Source organism: Peromyscus eremicus, chromosome 11, assembly GCF_949786415.1.
Source record: "Peromyscus eremicus chromosome 11, PerEre_H2_v1, whole genome shotgun sequence".
Taxonomy (NCBI): Eukaryota; Metazoa; Chordata; class Mammalia; order Rodentia; family Cricetidae; genus Peromyscus; species Peromyscus eremicus.
Window position 1 is genome coordinate 74,595,408 of NC_081427.1, and position 17,766 is coordinate 74,613,173.

At 39.1% G+C, this 17,766-nt stretch overlaps 1 protein-coding gene across 1 annotated transcript in view; it reads left to right on the forward strand.

The window, feature by feature from the left end:
- Positions 1 to 14,609, forward strand: part of Arsk (arylsulfatase family member K) — a 47,111-nt gene extending 32,502 nt beyond the window's left edge. Inside the window, exons 6-8 of the mRNA XM_059276586.1 lie at positions 2,277 to 2,501; positions 10,995 to 11,219; positions 13,618 to 14,609. Of these exons, the coding sequence (XP_059132569.1) occupies positions 2,277 to 2,501; positions 10,995 to 11,219; positions 13,618 to 13,937 (770 nt within the window). The 3' untranslated portion in view covers positions 13,938 to 14,609. The remainder of the gene's footprint in view (positions 1 to 2,276; positions 2,502 to 10,994; positions 11,220 to 13,617) is intronic.
- Positions 14,610 to 17,766: the final 3,157 nt, after the last annotated feature.

Genomic DNA, 17,766 nt, shown 5'->3' on the forward strand with positions numbered 1-17,766 from the left:
GCACCTCTTTCTATATACAAAAAAAAAAACAGCCAGTGCTATTAGAAGTATTCACTGAGTATATGGAATACAGCAGAAAGAAGGAAGCCATGTGGACACATTATTTATATATGAAAAAGTAACAAGGACTTTGCAAGTTCTCAGTGTGTGTGTGCGTGTGTGTGTGTGTGTGTGTGTGTGTGTGTGTGTGTGTGTGTTTGAGACTAACCTTGAACCTACTATGTAACTTAGGCTAGCCTTGAATCCCTGATTTTTCTTCTGCTGTCTCTCAAGTATTAGGATTAGTACACACCACCACACCTGGCACCAAGTTCTCCCTCATGACAGTAAGATTTTAAGCGTTTCTCTAGCATAACTATGATTGTGTTAGTTTAGACATAACATATGACCACTGAGTGTATTTCATTGGTATTTCCTGACACTGGGAAATGCTTACTCATCTGCATGCTCCAATTGCTTTAAAAGTTTGCAATTATGTCTTCTAATGTGAAACATTGTGTGCTCTGTGCTGCAGCAGGTGGGACAGACAATTTTTGAAGTGTCTTCAGCAGAAAAGAAAAAATGAATAGATACTGAGTATGTGAACAGATGTAGTGTTGTGACGTAAGCAGTGGATAGCTAGAGGAAACAGAACAGTGAGACTAGGATACTAACAGAGTATCTGGGGATGGCGCTCCTGAGGAGGTAGTGTGTCAGCTGAGATCTGAGAAAAAGCCAGCATGGAGAAAGCAAAACCAGGGACATCCTAGGCAGATGAGGCAGAAAATACAAATAATTGTAATGTCTTAAATTAACATGTAATTTCTTTTTTAGAGAGGGAGAGGGATAATATATTTCAAAATATACTTTATGTATTTTACTTTACATACATAATACACACTCTTCCATGCGTGAACATTAAAGAAGTACACAGAAGGGAGGTTACACCCCAGGACATAGATGTGGGCTCATAAAGAAGAGTTGAGGATGTTATTTCTTGATGGTATTCAACATAATGCCAACACAGCACCTGGTAGCTAAAGGTTCATCAAACAAACGCAGTTCGCTCAGCAGGAGGGAGCAGTAGGTCAAGTGCTTGTCGTCATGCACACAGGAGAAGGAAAGGACTCCCACAGCTCCCTCAGGCCTCTGCCCAGTGCTATGGCTCATGTATGTTTACAGACAAACATAGAGATAAACATCGGGGTTTACAATGTATTACTACAGTCGTGGACAAACCATAGGGAGCTTGGGGAACAGAGTGAGTCAGTGTGTGTGGAAGAGCAGAGAAAGCGTCATGGAAGAAGGGTGAAAGCATGAGAGGAGGGGAGGAGAAAGACATTCAACATGGAGGAAAAGAAACATGAATTGATACACTCTTCAGAGTGCACTTTGTGGTCTGGGGCTGCTGGAAGGTAAAGCTTCATCGGATAGTTGAGGGGGTATGTATGGAGAGTGGTATGGCAAGACCAGGCTATCAGATCTTCTAGAAACAAGGCATCCATCAGAGTGTGCAAGGAATACTACTGAGAAGAAAGAGGAGTAGAGAAGGGGAAAAAGTAGTAAGCAATTCCTTTTGTCTAGTTGAAAGATCATGAGGTCTTAATTCTGTAGAGCATTGGACCTCAACTCTGACTGGACCTATAAATATGTGTATTTAATATAGACCTTTGCACCCCAAATTCTAGATCTAGCAAAATAAAGATAATTTCCCCTTTCTCTGCACTATGCTTTATTATGATTTTCATAATTCCAATGGGGAGAAACTTTCAAGTCAGAGACAACGCTTCTCAGAATGTCACTGCTCAGTTACTCCCAAGTAACTGTGTGCTCATGACACATCCTTAGTTACCATAAGCCAGGTTTAAGAGCATAAAATGGCCGTTGCATGAGGGGCTAGGAGAAGAGATAGCAAGGAAGTTTGGTTTGCTCATAACCCCTCTTATTGTGCAGAAAGCTTGGGTCAGTAGTGATGGCAGTCTTCATTAACATCTAGTCATGTCTAGAGTGACAACCAGACTTGTCTGTCTGTCCCCAGTTGAGGTGCTGAGAGGGAAAAGCTCCTCTGGCCTCAGGTGTTCTCTGACAGAAGCTGAAGAGGTGATCCAGTAGATACCGCCTTCCTCCCTTCCTCTCTTCAGCCTGTCAGACAAGGAGAAAGCCCGTGAGAATAGTGGGTTTGCTTGGCTGGTAAGAAGTATTGCAACACACTCTGGGTACTGCTGATTAAACTTAGTAAGGCAGAGTCAAACATAAACTAAAGCTAATCTAAAGAGCTATCTTGATTTTTATGGTAGGTGAAATTATTTTGGCACTTCGCAAGTTAGATCTTCTTCAGAAAACAATTGTTATATATACTTCAGACCATGGAGAGATGGCCATGGAACACCGCCAGTTTTATAAAATGAGTATGTATGAAGGAAGTGCCCATGTTCCACTGCTGATGATGGGACCAGGAATCAAGGTCAACCTACAAGTGCCAAATTTTGTTTCTCTTGTGGATATCTACCCTACAATGCTTGGTGAGTACTGTTTATGGAAATATTTATTTGTAATGCTAGAAAAAAAAAAAAAAAACAAGCCACGTACTCGGAATTCCACTAGCTTGAGTGACTCTCACTCCGAGTCAAGTTTGTACTCTGAAATGCAAGGATGATGTTCCTCTGGTTCCAATGACCTTCACTCACGTTAGTAAATCAGGATATGACTCCAAAATAAGACACATCAGATTTTTGGGTGCATAACTTTATTTATGTACATACAACATTCAACTCCCTACCACCACCTCCCTAAAATAAAAGTATTTCCACTATAGAATCTTCTATCCACTTTTTACAGGGTGTATAAGTTGCTTTTCTATTGCTGAGACAAAGCACCAAGGCCAAGGATACTATTAAAAGAAAGAATTTAGTTGGCTCATGTTTTCAGAGGGTGAGAGTCTATGATGGTGGCTGGAGCAGCTTAGACTTCACATCTTGATCCACAGCCTTGAGGCAGAGAAAGAGCACTGGGAATCACATGAGTCTTCTGAAACCGCAAAGCCTCCTCCAGGGACACACATCCTCCAACAAGGCCACACCTCCTAATCCTTCCAAACAGTTTCACCAGCTGGGGGCCAAGTATTCAAATATATGAGCCTACGTGGGCCATTCTCATTTTCTGTCTAATCGTGTGAACATATTTCCCCTCAAACACTTTTCCTAGTTGTACACTATTTACTTTATTGCCTGCTTCTTAATGTCTGTAGGGATAGCCAAAGGTCCATAGTAGTAACATTTGGACTGCAGTAGCAAGCTGCATTGAAGATAATAGACTAAGGACATCTTCAAACTCAGAGGAAATTAGGTAAAACTGTAAGTTTTTAATTTAGCAGAGTAATTTAAAGTCACTGTTTAAATACTATAGTATTCTACTCTGTGGCATCACAAATTGCAAAAACTAGCATTAACTTATACATGTTGGTTAAAGATAACATTTCTCTACTTTGGAAATGGTAAAATATGAAACACATTCCTTAAAAATCAAAGCAATACAAGTTCTTATTTTCTTCCTTCTGCTCAGTGTCCTCAGAGGTGATTTAAATCAGAGCTCTCTCCTTTGTTATTCCTGTTATTTGTGCTTGGACATCTTTCTAGCCCTTAGAGCTTCAGTCTCTGGTTGCTCACTCATCGCTTGATTTCCCCTTCCTGCAGAGCAACGACCACGTGTAGCCAGATCAACCACATCTCACTTGATGCCCAGGTCCCTGTTACTTTCTCTCATGGTTTTTTAAAGCTTTCCTGAATGTATGTATTCTATGTCGAGCATTTTCTTTCTCATATTCCCCTACTCCTCCTCTTCTTATCTTCATTCTGTTTTGTTGAGTATGTGATTCTCTATTTCTACATGTATGTGATTCTCTGTTTCTACATGTATGTGATTCTCTACTTCTATGTGTGTGTGATTCCTTTGAAAACTGTTCTGTGCCCAGCCCCTTCCAGCCCCTCTTCCCTCTGCTCCACTGTGTGCTCTTGCTGCCATGATGTTACATCTTACCACAGACCACAGAAAAGGAACACACCGGCCACAGGCTCTGAAACCATAGCTGAAAGAAATCTTCACTTCCTTAAGGTTTTTCCTGGAGTATTTGTCACAGTGGCAAAAAGCTAGCGTACACAGTATAGTTATCCCTACTTGCCACTTTATACATTATAAAAGTTCAGGATAATTTCCAGATTTGCATATGTCATAATGTATCCTCAGAAAGCTTTAAATATCTTAAATAAATGTCAAATATATTGTCATCATGAATTTTATGATATTTTTATCTGTTAAAACTAGCTGAGATATGGGTATTTTTATTTTTCCGCCAAGCAAGGTACCTGACTATCACTCCATGGTTTATGGTACTTGAAAATAAGAATTTTCCAGAAACATCTTTAAATCCGTCCTTGTTCTGAAATGATTAAAGTTCTTTGCAGTTGTAGGTTTTTCTCTGTAATTTGTCCTTTATTCTAGAGCTAAAGGTTGACATAGATCTTTATTTTGATCATCCATGAAATTTTTGATTATAGACTGCTCCTCAGTTAGATTTCACTGCAAAAATATGTTAACAGAATTCTGTGTTTGTTAGGCCTGTCCAGAAATAGTAAAAGGAATAAAGCCAAAAATAATTTTCTCTCCAATTCTTAAGTAAAAATTAAATTAACAGTGCCAAGGTTAGCACAGTTTACAGTGTGTTACATAAGAGATTCTTTTCATTGCCAGAAGAGCAAATGCTGCTGATATATATGATACTTAGATAGAGGAAGAGAATGCAGGAAAGTGTCTGTGCGTGGGCCTTTCAGTAAAACACTAAAGTGTCCGTTCATCAGAAGTCAGCCAGTGGTAAGATAGGAACCGTGTTGTAACAATGCCGTGACAGCTACTTAAGTTAATCATATTTTTATGAATAATGAAAGCGTAATATCCATAAAGCTCTTACAAATCTGTTAAGAAGACATAGAGAGATGCCTTATTAACAACTGAGCCAAAAGACTAAACCACTTCACAACAGAAGATGTACAAGCAGCCAAGATGTGTGTGTGTGTTTGTTTTTAGAGGCATAAGTAAATGGATTTGAGGCCAGCCTGGTCTACATAGCAACTTGCTGGCCAGTCAGGTACATAATGAGACCCTGTCTCAAAAACAAACAAAAAAAACTATTTAAATAAGAATGTACATATTCTTTCACATACAGAGTTTACAAAGACTAAGAATTGAAAAATCTTCTGTTAGAAATAGGCCTTCCCATTTGCTGCTAGAATAAAAACTGGCACAAATTTTCTCAAGGCAAATGTGACCCCATTTCTTGGAAGCCTGCCTACCTTCAGGAAGTGGCCTGTAGATGTACACAGATGTGTATCTCTGGATACTATTAAAGAGTTAGAAACCTGGTAAATGTCTGACCTAAAAACCTAAGTCGTAGATTAGGTTTGAAAGTGTACTGAGATGAAAATAGACTACTTATATTATTTAGAAGAAAGTGGTTCTAACATTGTATGAGCAAGGCTTGGTTTTATTTGAGACAGTATCCATCTAATTTGCTATCCAAATCAGCACATTTTTTTCTAGAATAGGGGCATATGATTACCAATTATACCAGATTAATAGCCCTAAGCTCTCTTTTGCTTTATTTAATGCCCATTACAGCTAACAAAGCTAAGTTAATCCTGAAGGTTCGTGTTCCGGGTATTCAATTCATTTTTAAAACCTGTCATTTCTCAGTGATGGAAGAATTTAAAGGAATTCTAGGAATGATTAGCTCTGAAATTGGACCTGTGAGGCAGCATGTTCTGTCTCACTGTAGAATAATAAACATGCATATTTTGACCAAACATCTTCAGAGATCTTCCTTTTAATTAAGAGGTTCAATTATAAATGATAATCTAGTCTTAAGACCCTAGTCCTTAAGACATCATGTTTCATAAATTAATTGCGTGTGAAGAGTACGAGGCTAAACTCAGTTTTAATGCAGGTTCCCTCTTCTCCTAAGTGGTACCATAGAAAACATGATGAGTGAGAAAAACTTCAGTAGAAGACCAAACGGGAAAAGCCTGTGTGGTTTACTCATTTACTTGCACCTACCTTCCTATCAATAGTTTGTTCAGACTTAAGATGCTGTGGTTGCTTTTACTTAAAAGACTACATTCACAGTTTTTTAATGAGACTTTGAAAAAATGCCTTTTTCCAAAAAGCTACTTTATGATAAAGTGCAAAGAATATTTGTAGTTTGTTCATCCTTGCTGGTCTGTATAGTGTGTAATCATTTTATAATTACCTCATACTGACAGAACACTGCTGTCTTTTATGCCTGAGAATTCTTTATACTATTAAAGTTAATTATTCTTTGTAAGTTACTCTCTAGAATACTTTCTACAATGCATGCTTGTGGTGCACAAGCACCTCAGAGGCCACAAAGAGATGTCAGATGCCCTGGAACTAGAGTTAAAGACAGCTGTGAGCTACCACGTGGGTACTAGGAATCAAACCAGGGCCTCTAGAAGAGCACCCTGTACTCTTAACCACTGAGCTATCTCTCCACCCCAAGAATTCTGCCATTTCAGTCTTTGCTTATACTGCCAAAAGAGGTGAGACTTGACTTAAAATAGAATTGGATGACAGATTTGCTAGACAAGTCGGTATGAAATATGGACTTTAAGGTTAAGAAGTTTCTTTAATTTTTTTATTATATTTATTTATTTCGTGGGTGCCTGTCTGTGGGTGTGTATGGACACACATGTGCCACATTGTACATGTGGAGGTCAGAAAACAACTTCTGGGAGTTGAGTCTCTCCTTCCACCATGTGAGTCCCAGGAATCAGACTCAGGTTGTCAGGACTACAAGGCCAGTACCTTTACTTACTAGACCATTTCACTGGCTTATCAAAATACTAAAAAGTATTCCCAAAAAGAAAGCAATTTAAGCTTAAGGGTTTTAAAGGAAATTGTTGTTAAATAAGAAAGGAAAATGCAGTTTTATGAGGTACAAAACAACGGATATTTAAGTACTTACTGGGGGCATGGTGGAGTCAGGTGGATCTCTGTCAGTTTGTGGATAGCCTGGTCTAAGTAGCAAGTGCTAGGCCAGCCAAGGATAAGACCCTGTCTGAAATAATGTTAGTATAGGTAACTAACATCAGTTTTATTCTTGGGTTTTTTTTGTTTGTTTGTTTTGTTTTGTTTTTGTTGTTATTATTCTTGTTGTTGTTATATTTTTGTTTTTTAGATCCTGCTTCTGCTTCCTGAGTGCTGGGAATAAAAGGCATGCATGTGCCACAATGCCTGCCTATTGGTTTTATTCTCAACCTCAATTTACAAAGTAAATAGCAATAGTAGACTGGAAACTTAAGTCCCTGTAATCTATTGCTTAGGCTCTTGCCATGGCTTCCCAGCTGTCTTCCTTTTGTCTGACAGTTTATCCATTTACTATACACTGTGAGTCTTAGTCTGTATCAATATTTTACTCAGTTTCCTGTGTCACCCAAACACAAGTCCAAGTACTTTGACTGGACCCGGGAGATCAACATGGCCTCTTCCCTCTCCCCAACATCTTGTAAAATCATGCCCTTCTTTGCTCCATCTAGCCCTCTTGGGAACCAATCATGTGCCTTACTTGGGGACTTTATACATGGTGTTCCATAGGAGATAGCAAGGAGATCTTGTCTGCAGCTCTACATAAGACTCATTACCTGGCCTCTCACCTTATCAGCGAGCTGTTCTGACTGCATGATCTACAAGCGCACAGACCCGGCCCTGCACATGCCTGCCCTCACTGCCTACAGACCTGCTTTACGCTTCCTTGCTCCTGTGTTGCCATCTGACACGCCAGCCTTTCCCCAGCTGTAGGACAGCTCTGAAGAGCAAATCAGCTTTCCACTGCCACCCTCCTACAACTGCAACAGGGCCCGGTTTGCTGTTTGCTGAATGATAAACAGTGAGCACGTGAGTAGACCCATTCCTCATTCGACTGCCAACCACTCATAAGCATGAAGAGAGAGATTCATGGTTTTCTATACATTTGTAGGGATATTAAACAAGAAAATTCTGAATTATATTTCTAAATTAGATGTTATTAAGATGCTGATTATGAGTGTATGCCAGTTGCTCGCTGCTTCCCATTCATCTTCAGGGCTCTATTCTCCCCTTGTGGCTCACTAATGATGGCCAAGGCATGGACCCCCTCACCCAGCTTCTTTCCTCCTGACTTTTTTTTGTCTTAAAGTAGAATAAGGTAGAAAAGACCAGTTATTAGATGCTGATTTATTGATTTGTTTTGTGGTTTACTTAAAGCACTGCCAGGACAGCCTATTTGCCAAGCATGACTTCACTTTCTTACTCAAGGAGCAGAATGACCTGGAGAAAGAGCTAATAAAATGGGCTGTTGCCGTAACAGCCAGTTGACTTCCATGATTATCCTTTACTTTATAGCTAATATCTACTTAAGAGTGAGTACATACCATGTTTGTTTTCCTGGGTCTGGGTTACCTCACTCAGGATTATTTTTTCTAGTTCCATCCATTTGCCTGCAAATTTAATGATATCACTGGGTTTTTTTGTGTGTTTGTTTCTGTTTTTGTTTTTGTTTTTGTATTTTGAGACAGCATTTCTCTGTGAAACAGCCCTGGCTCTGTATACGAGGCTGGCCTTGAACTCACAGAGATCCGCCTGCCCCTGCCTCCCAAGTGCTGGGATTAAAGGTGTGCACCACCACCGCCCAGCCATGTCATTGTTTTTTTAAGCTGAGTAATACTCCATTGTTTATACTCCACATTTCTTTATCTGTTCTTCAGTTGAGGGACATCTAGGTTGTTTCCAGTTTCTGGCTATTATAAATAAAGCTGCTATGAACATAGTTGAGCAAATATGGTTATCCTTTGGGTATATGTCTAGGAGTGGTATAGCTGGGTCTTGAGGGGATCAATTCCCAATTTTCTGACAAACTGCCATATTGATTTCTAAAGTGGCTGAACAAGTTTACACTCCCACCAGCAATAGAGGAATGTTCCCCTTGCTCCACATCATCTCCAACCTGAACTGTTGCTTGTGTTTTTAATCTTAGCCATTCTCACAGGTGTAAGATGGAATCTCAGAGTTGTTTTGATTTGCATTCCCCTCATGGCTAAGGATGTTAAACATTTCTCTGAGTTTTTCTCAGCCATTTGAGATTCTTCTGTTGAGAATTCTCTGTTTATATCTATACCTCACTTTTAATTGGATTACTTGGTTTTTTTGATGTCTAGTTTCTTGAGTTTTTTATATATTTTGGAGATCAGTCCTCTGTAAGATTTGCAGTTGGTGAAAATCTTTTCCCATTCTGCAGGCTGCTGTTTTGTCCTGTTGACTGTTGATGGTGTCCCTTGCCTTACAGAAGTTTTTCAGTTTCATAAGGTCCCATTTGGTTGTTTTTTTTTTTGTTGTTGTTGTTGTTGTTTTCAATTTTTGGAGACAAGGTTTCTCTGTGTTAACAGTCCTAGCTATCCTGGAACTTGCTTTGTAGATCAGGCTGGCCTTAAACTCACAGAGATCCACCTGCTTCAGCCTCCCAAGTGCTGGGATTAAAGGCATGTGCTACCAACGCCCGGCGAGGTCCATTTGTTAATTGTTGATCTTAGTGCCTGTGCTATTGGTCTGTTCTTCAGGAGGCTGTCTCCTATGCCAATGCATTCAAGGCTATTCCCCACTTCTTACGAGGTTCAGTTTATCTGGTTTTATGTCGAGGTCTTTGATCTACTTGAACTTGAGTTTTGTACAAGGTGATAGATATGGATCTATTTGCAATCTTCTGACATCCAGTTAGACCAGCACCATTTGTTGAAGATGCTTTCTTTTTTTCTATTATATATTTCTGACTTCTTTATCAAAAATCAGGTGTCCATAGGTATGTGGATTTACATCTGGGTCTTCAATTCAATTCCATTGATTGATATGTCCGTTTTGTGCTAATACAATTTGGTGTTTTTTGGGTTTTTTTTAAGATTTATTTATTTATTATGTATACAGCATGTATGACTGCAGGCCAGAAGAGGGCACCAGATCTCATTTACAGGTGGTTATGAGCCACCATGTGGTTGCTGGGAATTGAACTCAAGACCTCTGGAAGAGCAGCCAGTGCTCTTAACCTCTGAGCCATCTCTCCAGCCCATAATTTGGTTTTTTACTAACATTCTCTTTAAGATCCATGTTTGAAATGCATCCTTTTTTAAATTGATTTATTTCATGTGTTCTTATTCTGAGTATTTGACAGGTGAAAAATAATTATCAAGTCACTTCAGAGCACAGGATGTACCATGTACCACTTTTGAGTTCTTAAGACACATCAACAATAAAATTTTGTCTACAATAAATTACCTGGTAGTGTTTAACTTCTGTAATCTTTTGGTACTACTAACCCCTCTTTGTGTCGGCCTTGTTATTATCCTATAAGATAAACCTAGAGAAACCACTGTTCAGAAAACAAAGGACTGGTGATATCAAGTAATTTTGATGGAGGGCCTTAATGTGTCAAGCACTGTTCTCAAATTTAAGTAAGTTAGCTAGTTTTCACCAAAAATGAACATTTGAGATGGAAGTGTTCTTATTATACCTCTCTTACAAATGAGGAAACATGGGGCTGGAGAGATAACTCAGTGGTTAAGAGCACTGGCTGCTTTTCCAGAGGACCCAAGTTCAATTCCCAGGACCCACATGACAGCTCACAACTGTCTATTACTCCAACACCCTCACACAGACAAATGTGCAGGCAAAACACCAATGCACATAAAATAAAAATAAATAAATAAAATATTTTTAAAAGAAAGAATGAGGAACAGTCAGAGAACTTACTAACTCACTCAAGGTAACATGGTTCACAGCGTGAGCACTTCAGTCTAGGCAGTGAGGTTACAGAATCCATATATGATACCTAGTTTGCAACCCTTGGTGATGGGAAAGTAGAGATGCTGTTTTGAGATAATTCCAATGAATTAGTAAAAAAGCGTTTTTCTTTTGTTCCAAAGATATTGCTGGGCTTGCTCTGCCTCAGACCCTCAGTGGGTACTCTTTGTTGGGGCTGTCATCAGAGACTTCTGCAAATGAGCAGACATTCAAAATCCACCGTCCGCCTTGGATTCTAAGTGAATTCCATGGATGCAACGTGAACGCCTCCACCTACATGCTACGAACCGGCCAGTGGAAGTATATAGCCTACTCTGACGGTGCTTCCGTGCAGCCTCAACTCTTTGGTAAGCTTCTTGATGCATTCTAAGTGGAGTGAGCTGATCTACATCACGTGATCAAGAGAGTTGTTATTAAAATAAATGAATACCTCTTGCTTCTCATACTGGGACAAGCTACCCCAGTCTCATGGTTTAGAGTTTAGATCTAGTCTCTGTTTATAAAATCCACATGTCTTCTCTATTGACTGCTGATGGTAAAGGACGTTTGATGGTGTGAGTTATCAGTGTTCACTAGTGAAAGAGGCGCAGCTGCCTCACACATCAGCACCTGAAACCGGAGGCAGCACACTGTGGCCTGGTATCCAGATCTCATTCAGCCATTGTTTCCTGGTAAGATCTTCCAAGGTTTGTTCTTTTCTCCATCATCAGTCCACACCTTCTCATCACACCTAAGTTTCATCAATTCTGTGATCAATGCCTTGCTCTTGGGGAGTCTGTCCATTCTACATCCATTCTTTAATGGTCCTCAAGGCCCTGTGAGAGCATATCATTCTCTTCGCTTCACTGAGAAGGAAATGGGATCCCAGAAAGTGCAACAGCTGTTCAGGGCCTCAGAACTAGGAAGTCATAAAACTAAATGTTCAGCATGGGTCTCAGGACAAACCCCACAGCTCCTTCCACCCTGTGAAAATGCCTTCTAGCATCACTCTCTGTGAATTCATTTTTAAACAGCATTTTTTGATTTAGAGTTTTTCTTCCCCTATGTTATTTATTATCATTATTATTATTTTTATTATCATTATTATCATTATTTGGTTTTTTTGAGACAAAGTTTTCTGGCCTGGAACTCACTTTATAGACTAGGGTGGCCTCAAACTCACAGAGATCTGCCTGCCTCTACCTCCCCAGTGCTGGGATTGAAGGCATGCACCTCCCCCATCCAGCTAGAGTTTTTCTTATATTTTATCCCCATGCTGTACATAAAATAGGTGTCAAGGCCATTGTTAATATTTATTCATAAGTTTCCATCCTAGTTACAAATATCAGAATTATTAACTAGAAATAATTGTTTAGGGTCCAAACGACTAACTTCCTTAAGTTTAAGAACAGGGACTCCTAGCTTCCAACAGAGCAACTCACGTACCTTCATAGACATTGTTAAATGAAATCCACAGAGCTCCTACACCAGGCCCAGCAAACCTAACCAAATCAGAAGAGAGTCACTGGACCCACTGCCATGTAATCAAGCAATCATGCACAACAAGTAATCCGAGGGCCTCATTTTAGCAGCTCTATGATGAGGCGCCCCCTTCTGTTTTGACCATTGATGGAAAGTGATATTGCATCTGCTGTCTGTTCCTGGTTTCTGATTTCTTCATCCTCCCCCTCAACTCATCAGAGCACTGTGTCTCTTTTTAAGTGGATACTGTCCAGTTAATGAATTACTAAGGAAAATGCATTTACATCTTACAGTTGTTGAAACAACTTTACAACACATTCTGCAAAAGGCAAATGTGACTGAAGGGCCAGTAGGTGCACCAACCATGACAGTACTGTCTAGTATGTATTCATGGACCATTCTTTCCTCAAGAGGTGCCTCTTTAGTCCACTGGCAAAATTACATGTGCCTTCAGGCACCTCCTGGCCAGTGAACCCACATAGACCCACAGAAATTTTTCCTGTGTGTAGAGTTTTCCTTCCTCTCTGAAGTCAATGCCCGTAAGTCTTTGACTTGCTGTTTTTCCAGTAATAGTGGTATTCTAAGACGAATCCTCTGTCTTCCTATCTCATGTAAAAAGAACATATGTGGATCTGGAGTATTTGCCATTATTTCTCACTGGTACTGATTGAGAAAAGTGCTTATTTCCATGGCTGTTTGCTCAAATGGACAGTACTGGTTAGTGTAATTTTCAGAACTCCCAGCAATAAGATGCTTAAAAAAAAAAGATTTAGTCAAAAATGAACATGGTTTATTGTATGAGGAATTGTTATAGCTGAGAAGTGTGAGATGGTTATAATTGGGGCATTTATAAGCATGCCTATGTGTCAAAATCAAGAAACGGGAAACAGGAAAAATTCTAAGCCAGCTTACTAATTATGAGGATTGGGCTGTTTCTGGCATCAAAGAACACATAAGAAAAAAAACAGTATGGTAGGATGGTGACGGGAAGATATTTGGTCATTCATTAACACAAGTGCTTCACTTTTAGTGTTAATCCATAGCCATTCCTTGCTTCATGATCATTGACCTAAGATGGCTGTGAGTCATTTTGGGATGTAATGTTAGGGGAACACGGTTGAGTATGTGGTGTGCTGCTGATTGAAAGGTCACTGTGCCATGTGAATGCATACTGCCCATCTTACACTAAGAATGGAAAAGGAAAATAAATCCTGTACTTATCTGTCACAATGATATCCTAAAAAACAATTTTAACACATAACTATTCCATTTCTTTTCTTTCAGATCTTTCCTCAGATCCAGATGAGCTAACAAATATTGCTACAGAATTTCCAAAAATTACTTATTCTTTGGACCAGAAGCTTCGTTCTATTATAAACTACCCTAAAGTGTCTGCTTCTGTCCATCAGTACAATAGAGAGCAGTTTATCATGTGGAAACAGAGCGTAGGGCAAAATTACTCAGCTGTTATAGCCCACCTTAGGTGGCATCAAGATTGGCAGAAAGAACCATGGAAGTATGAAAAGGCCATCCACCAGTGGCTCACAGCCCACTCTTCTCCAATAGCTGTAGAAGACAACACAACTTTGTCAAGATATATATGAACGTGTTGATAAGTATTAAACTGAAAAGCCTTAGTAATTGCTAATTTTACTTTCTTTTAAAATAATGTATTATATCTTAAGTGCCAATGATTACAGAACTACATATTTACAAAACTGGTTACTACTAAGACCTTATTTTTGCAGACCTCTGACGGTTCAATAGCAGAAGTATTTAAAGGAGAGGAGCACGCATTCTTGCTGGTTTTTTGGATAATATAGAATATGAAATATTTTAACAACTGTTGGTTATTACTTATGAATCATGATGTTTCATAACTTAGTTATTTTTATGTAATTTTTGAATGTATTTGATGTGTTAAAACTATTAAATGGGACACAAACTCTGGACATAGCTGGTTTTATTTCCTTTGTTTAAAAAAAATGTGCAAAAGGTAAAGCTTCAAAAGGTAGAACATGAAACTCCTTCCTTTCCCAGTCAGCTCCCTCCAAAGGCAACTACAACCACAGTGTTAGTATCCTTTTGTAGACAAGCTGTACATTTGCCACCACTGAAATGAATATGCTCTTTACACACAACATGCAGGCGTACACACAATTGGTAATATGCTATTATTATATATTATAAATATACACTATTTCTTTTTGCATATTGTGCTCTGGCTTACTTATTTTTTATTGGCAATTAAAATAGATGCTGAGAAGTGAAATTGCTGGGTCAAGAACAGATTTCCCCAAGTTGTTTCTAAAGAAGTTCTAATAATTGGCATTCTCATCAGAAATGCATGCCTGCCATCTCAGCCCAATAAATATCAAGTATTTTACCTTTATTTATTGTGAGTACTGACATTTTTTTATAGATCCAATAGCCATTAGAATTTGCATCAGGAGCCGGGCGGTGGTGGCGCACGCCTTTAATCCCAGCACTCGGGAGGCAGAACCAGGCGGATCTCTGTGAGTTCGAGGCCAGCCTGGACTACCAAGTGAGTTCCAGTAAAGGCGCAAAGCTACACAGAGAAACCCTGTCTCGAAAAACCAAAAAAAAAAAAAAAAAAACAGAATTTGCATCAGGATGACTTTCCCTATGTCTGTTATTGGCCGTTTTCTTTATTAGTTGTTAGCCTGCTTTTCCATTGCATACATACTTTAGATATTAGCCTTTTGAAAAATAAAAGGGAAAAAAAGGGCTGGAGAGATTGCTCAGTGGTTAGAGCACTTGCTACTCAACTAGAGGACTCAGATTCAATTATTGGTATCCACGTGGTGCCTCACAACGGTCTGTAACTCCAGTTCGGGGAAGCCAGTGTCCTTTTCTGGCCTTAAGGACACCAGGCATACATGTAGTGCCCAGACATAAATGCAGGCAAAGCTAATCCATGCACATAAAATTTTAAAAATAATAAAAGAACATTTTTTAAAATACTGGAAATAATATTTTCTTTGTAGTTTGTCTTTTGATATTGACCTGGAATTTTTTTACATGTAGAAATTTGTACTTTCTTGTAACATATTTACAAATCTTTGTACCAAATAAATATTATAATATTTAATAAATATTAAAACATTCTTTAGACTGTTTATGAGTCTTTGTTTTGTGGCTTTTGGGGTTTGTGTCCTATTTAGAATGTTCTTCTCTCTGATGTTCATAAACAGTTTTATTTTTAACCCTTAGATCTTTGATCCACGTAAGAATATATTACATATTAAAGATCTAACTTTAGTTTCTTGGTGATGCTGTTTTCTTCAGTTTTGTTTAATTGCTAAACTAGTGACCTTTTGTTGTGTGAACTATATCTCCTCCACTTCATTATATAACACCTTAGGTTGAATGCATTATCTTTTCATCCACTGATTTGATTGTATCAAGGTCCCATTCACAAGTGTGTCCTTTCTGAGTGCGCTCTTCCTGCCAGACTGCCTTTTAATCTGGTGCCCTGTGCCTCACTGGACTCGTCTCTTTCTGCCCCAGGTACTCTTGCTTAATTTTTCCGTACAAATTTGGACTATTTTCTAGTTATCAAAATGGAAAATCCTTTTTTTTTTCTTTTTCTTTTCTTTCATTTTTTTTTTTAAGGGGGATGCAGTTTCAACATAGGGTTTCTCTATGTAGCCCTGGCTGTCTTGGAACTCTGTAGCCCAGGCTGGCCTCTAACTCAGAAATCTGCCTGCCTCTGCCTCCCGAGTGCTGGGATCAAAGGTGTGTACCACCTTGTCCAGCTGCCTAGTAAATTCTTAATGCTGACTGTGTCTTGGAGGGCCTGAGGTCCTTTTAAAAGAAGTTGTTAAATTTGTAGCCTAATTTAGAAAGAATTAAGTTCTTGATGACAGTCATTCTGAAGCACATAGTCTACTTTTTCTCTTTGTTTACATATTTGCATAGAGGCCAGCCTGGGCTACATGAGACCTTGTCTGAAAAGGGAAAGTACCACCATTCACAAGGACACCTGGCCACTGCCTCGCTGTTACATTTGTAAAGCCTCTGGTCAGCAATCCCAGTGTGAAGCTGACATGAATTTATTCCTAGTTGTTACATTGTTTATTCTGTTCATTGTGGGGTATCTACCAGAGAAAATTGCTCGGACATGGGTTTAAGGCAGTAGAAAGTCTTTATTAGCTGGCTAGTGACTACCCTGGGTGTTCAGAATCCCAGTGTAGCCCGGAGTCTTTCACAAGGTGAGCTTTTAAACACAAAAACCACACCCTGGGGTGACATTCTTCATTTAACAAGAACAGTCATCCAGAAGCAGAACTACTGAAGCCAAAGAGCGAGGTTAGTGCATTTAGAGACTTTCCCAGAACTGTGGACTTGGATTAGGTCTTTGTCTTCATCTTGGCAGGCGGTGCTGCAGGCACTCCCGGCATGGAGTCAGGTATGCTGAGGACTGAGCCTGTTGCAGTTTCTACTTCAGTGGACCTTCCTCTATATTATTCTCTTTTTGTCTATGCAGACTCTTTGTTGTGTATTGAACCCCTTTACTCTTTGCAATAGCTTTTCCTTTTTTAATTTAAATTTTATTGTTATTTATTATTATTTTTTGCAGGTGTGTCTAAGATTTGTGGACGTGTGTGGAGGCCAGAACACAGCATTGTATGGTAGGTTCTGTCCTCACTTTTACATGGAGTATAGGGATGGATCTCCATTGTAAGGCTTTCACAGGAAACACTTCTCGACCCACTGACCACTCCGAAGCCTTACAGCATCTTCTCAGTTGATACCTTATGTTTTCCAAGTAAAGGGCTTATCTGCAAACAATTTTTTTACATAACATACTTTTTCAAACTATATATGAAAGCTTTCTTCGTAGCCTTCTCCTTTATTTTACATGTTCAGTGGGTTTATATTAGCTTATATTTGTAGTCATTTATAAATTTCTGAGACATTCCACTTAATACATGTCTATTTTATATTCACAAACTCAAATGAAAATATACCTTAATATGATCTCAAAAATATCTTAATATGACATTAAGGTTCAATAAAAGTACATAGAATCTACCTCCCATTGTCTCCTGGTTAAGTCTAAAAAGCAACAAAACAAAACAAAACAAACAAAAAAATTAACCGGGCAGTGGTGGCGCACGCCTTTAATCCCAGCACTCGGGAGTCAGAGGCAGGAGGATCTCTGAGTTCGAGGCCAGCCTGGGCTACAGAGTGAGTTCCAAGATAGGCTCCAAAGCTACACAGAGAAGCCCTGTCTTAAAAAAAAAAAAAAGACTAAAAAGCGTCTACTAGCTCATATGTAGGTGTGCATACTAATTACATGAAAACAATAGAACAGTGAATGGCTTAGAGACTTAAGCTCCTCCCTGTAAGTGCAATTCACCTCATTCTCCTCAGACCCTCCAAGACAGCATTAAAAGTTTACCAAGC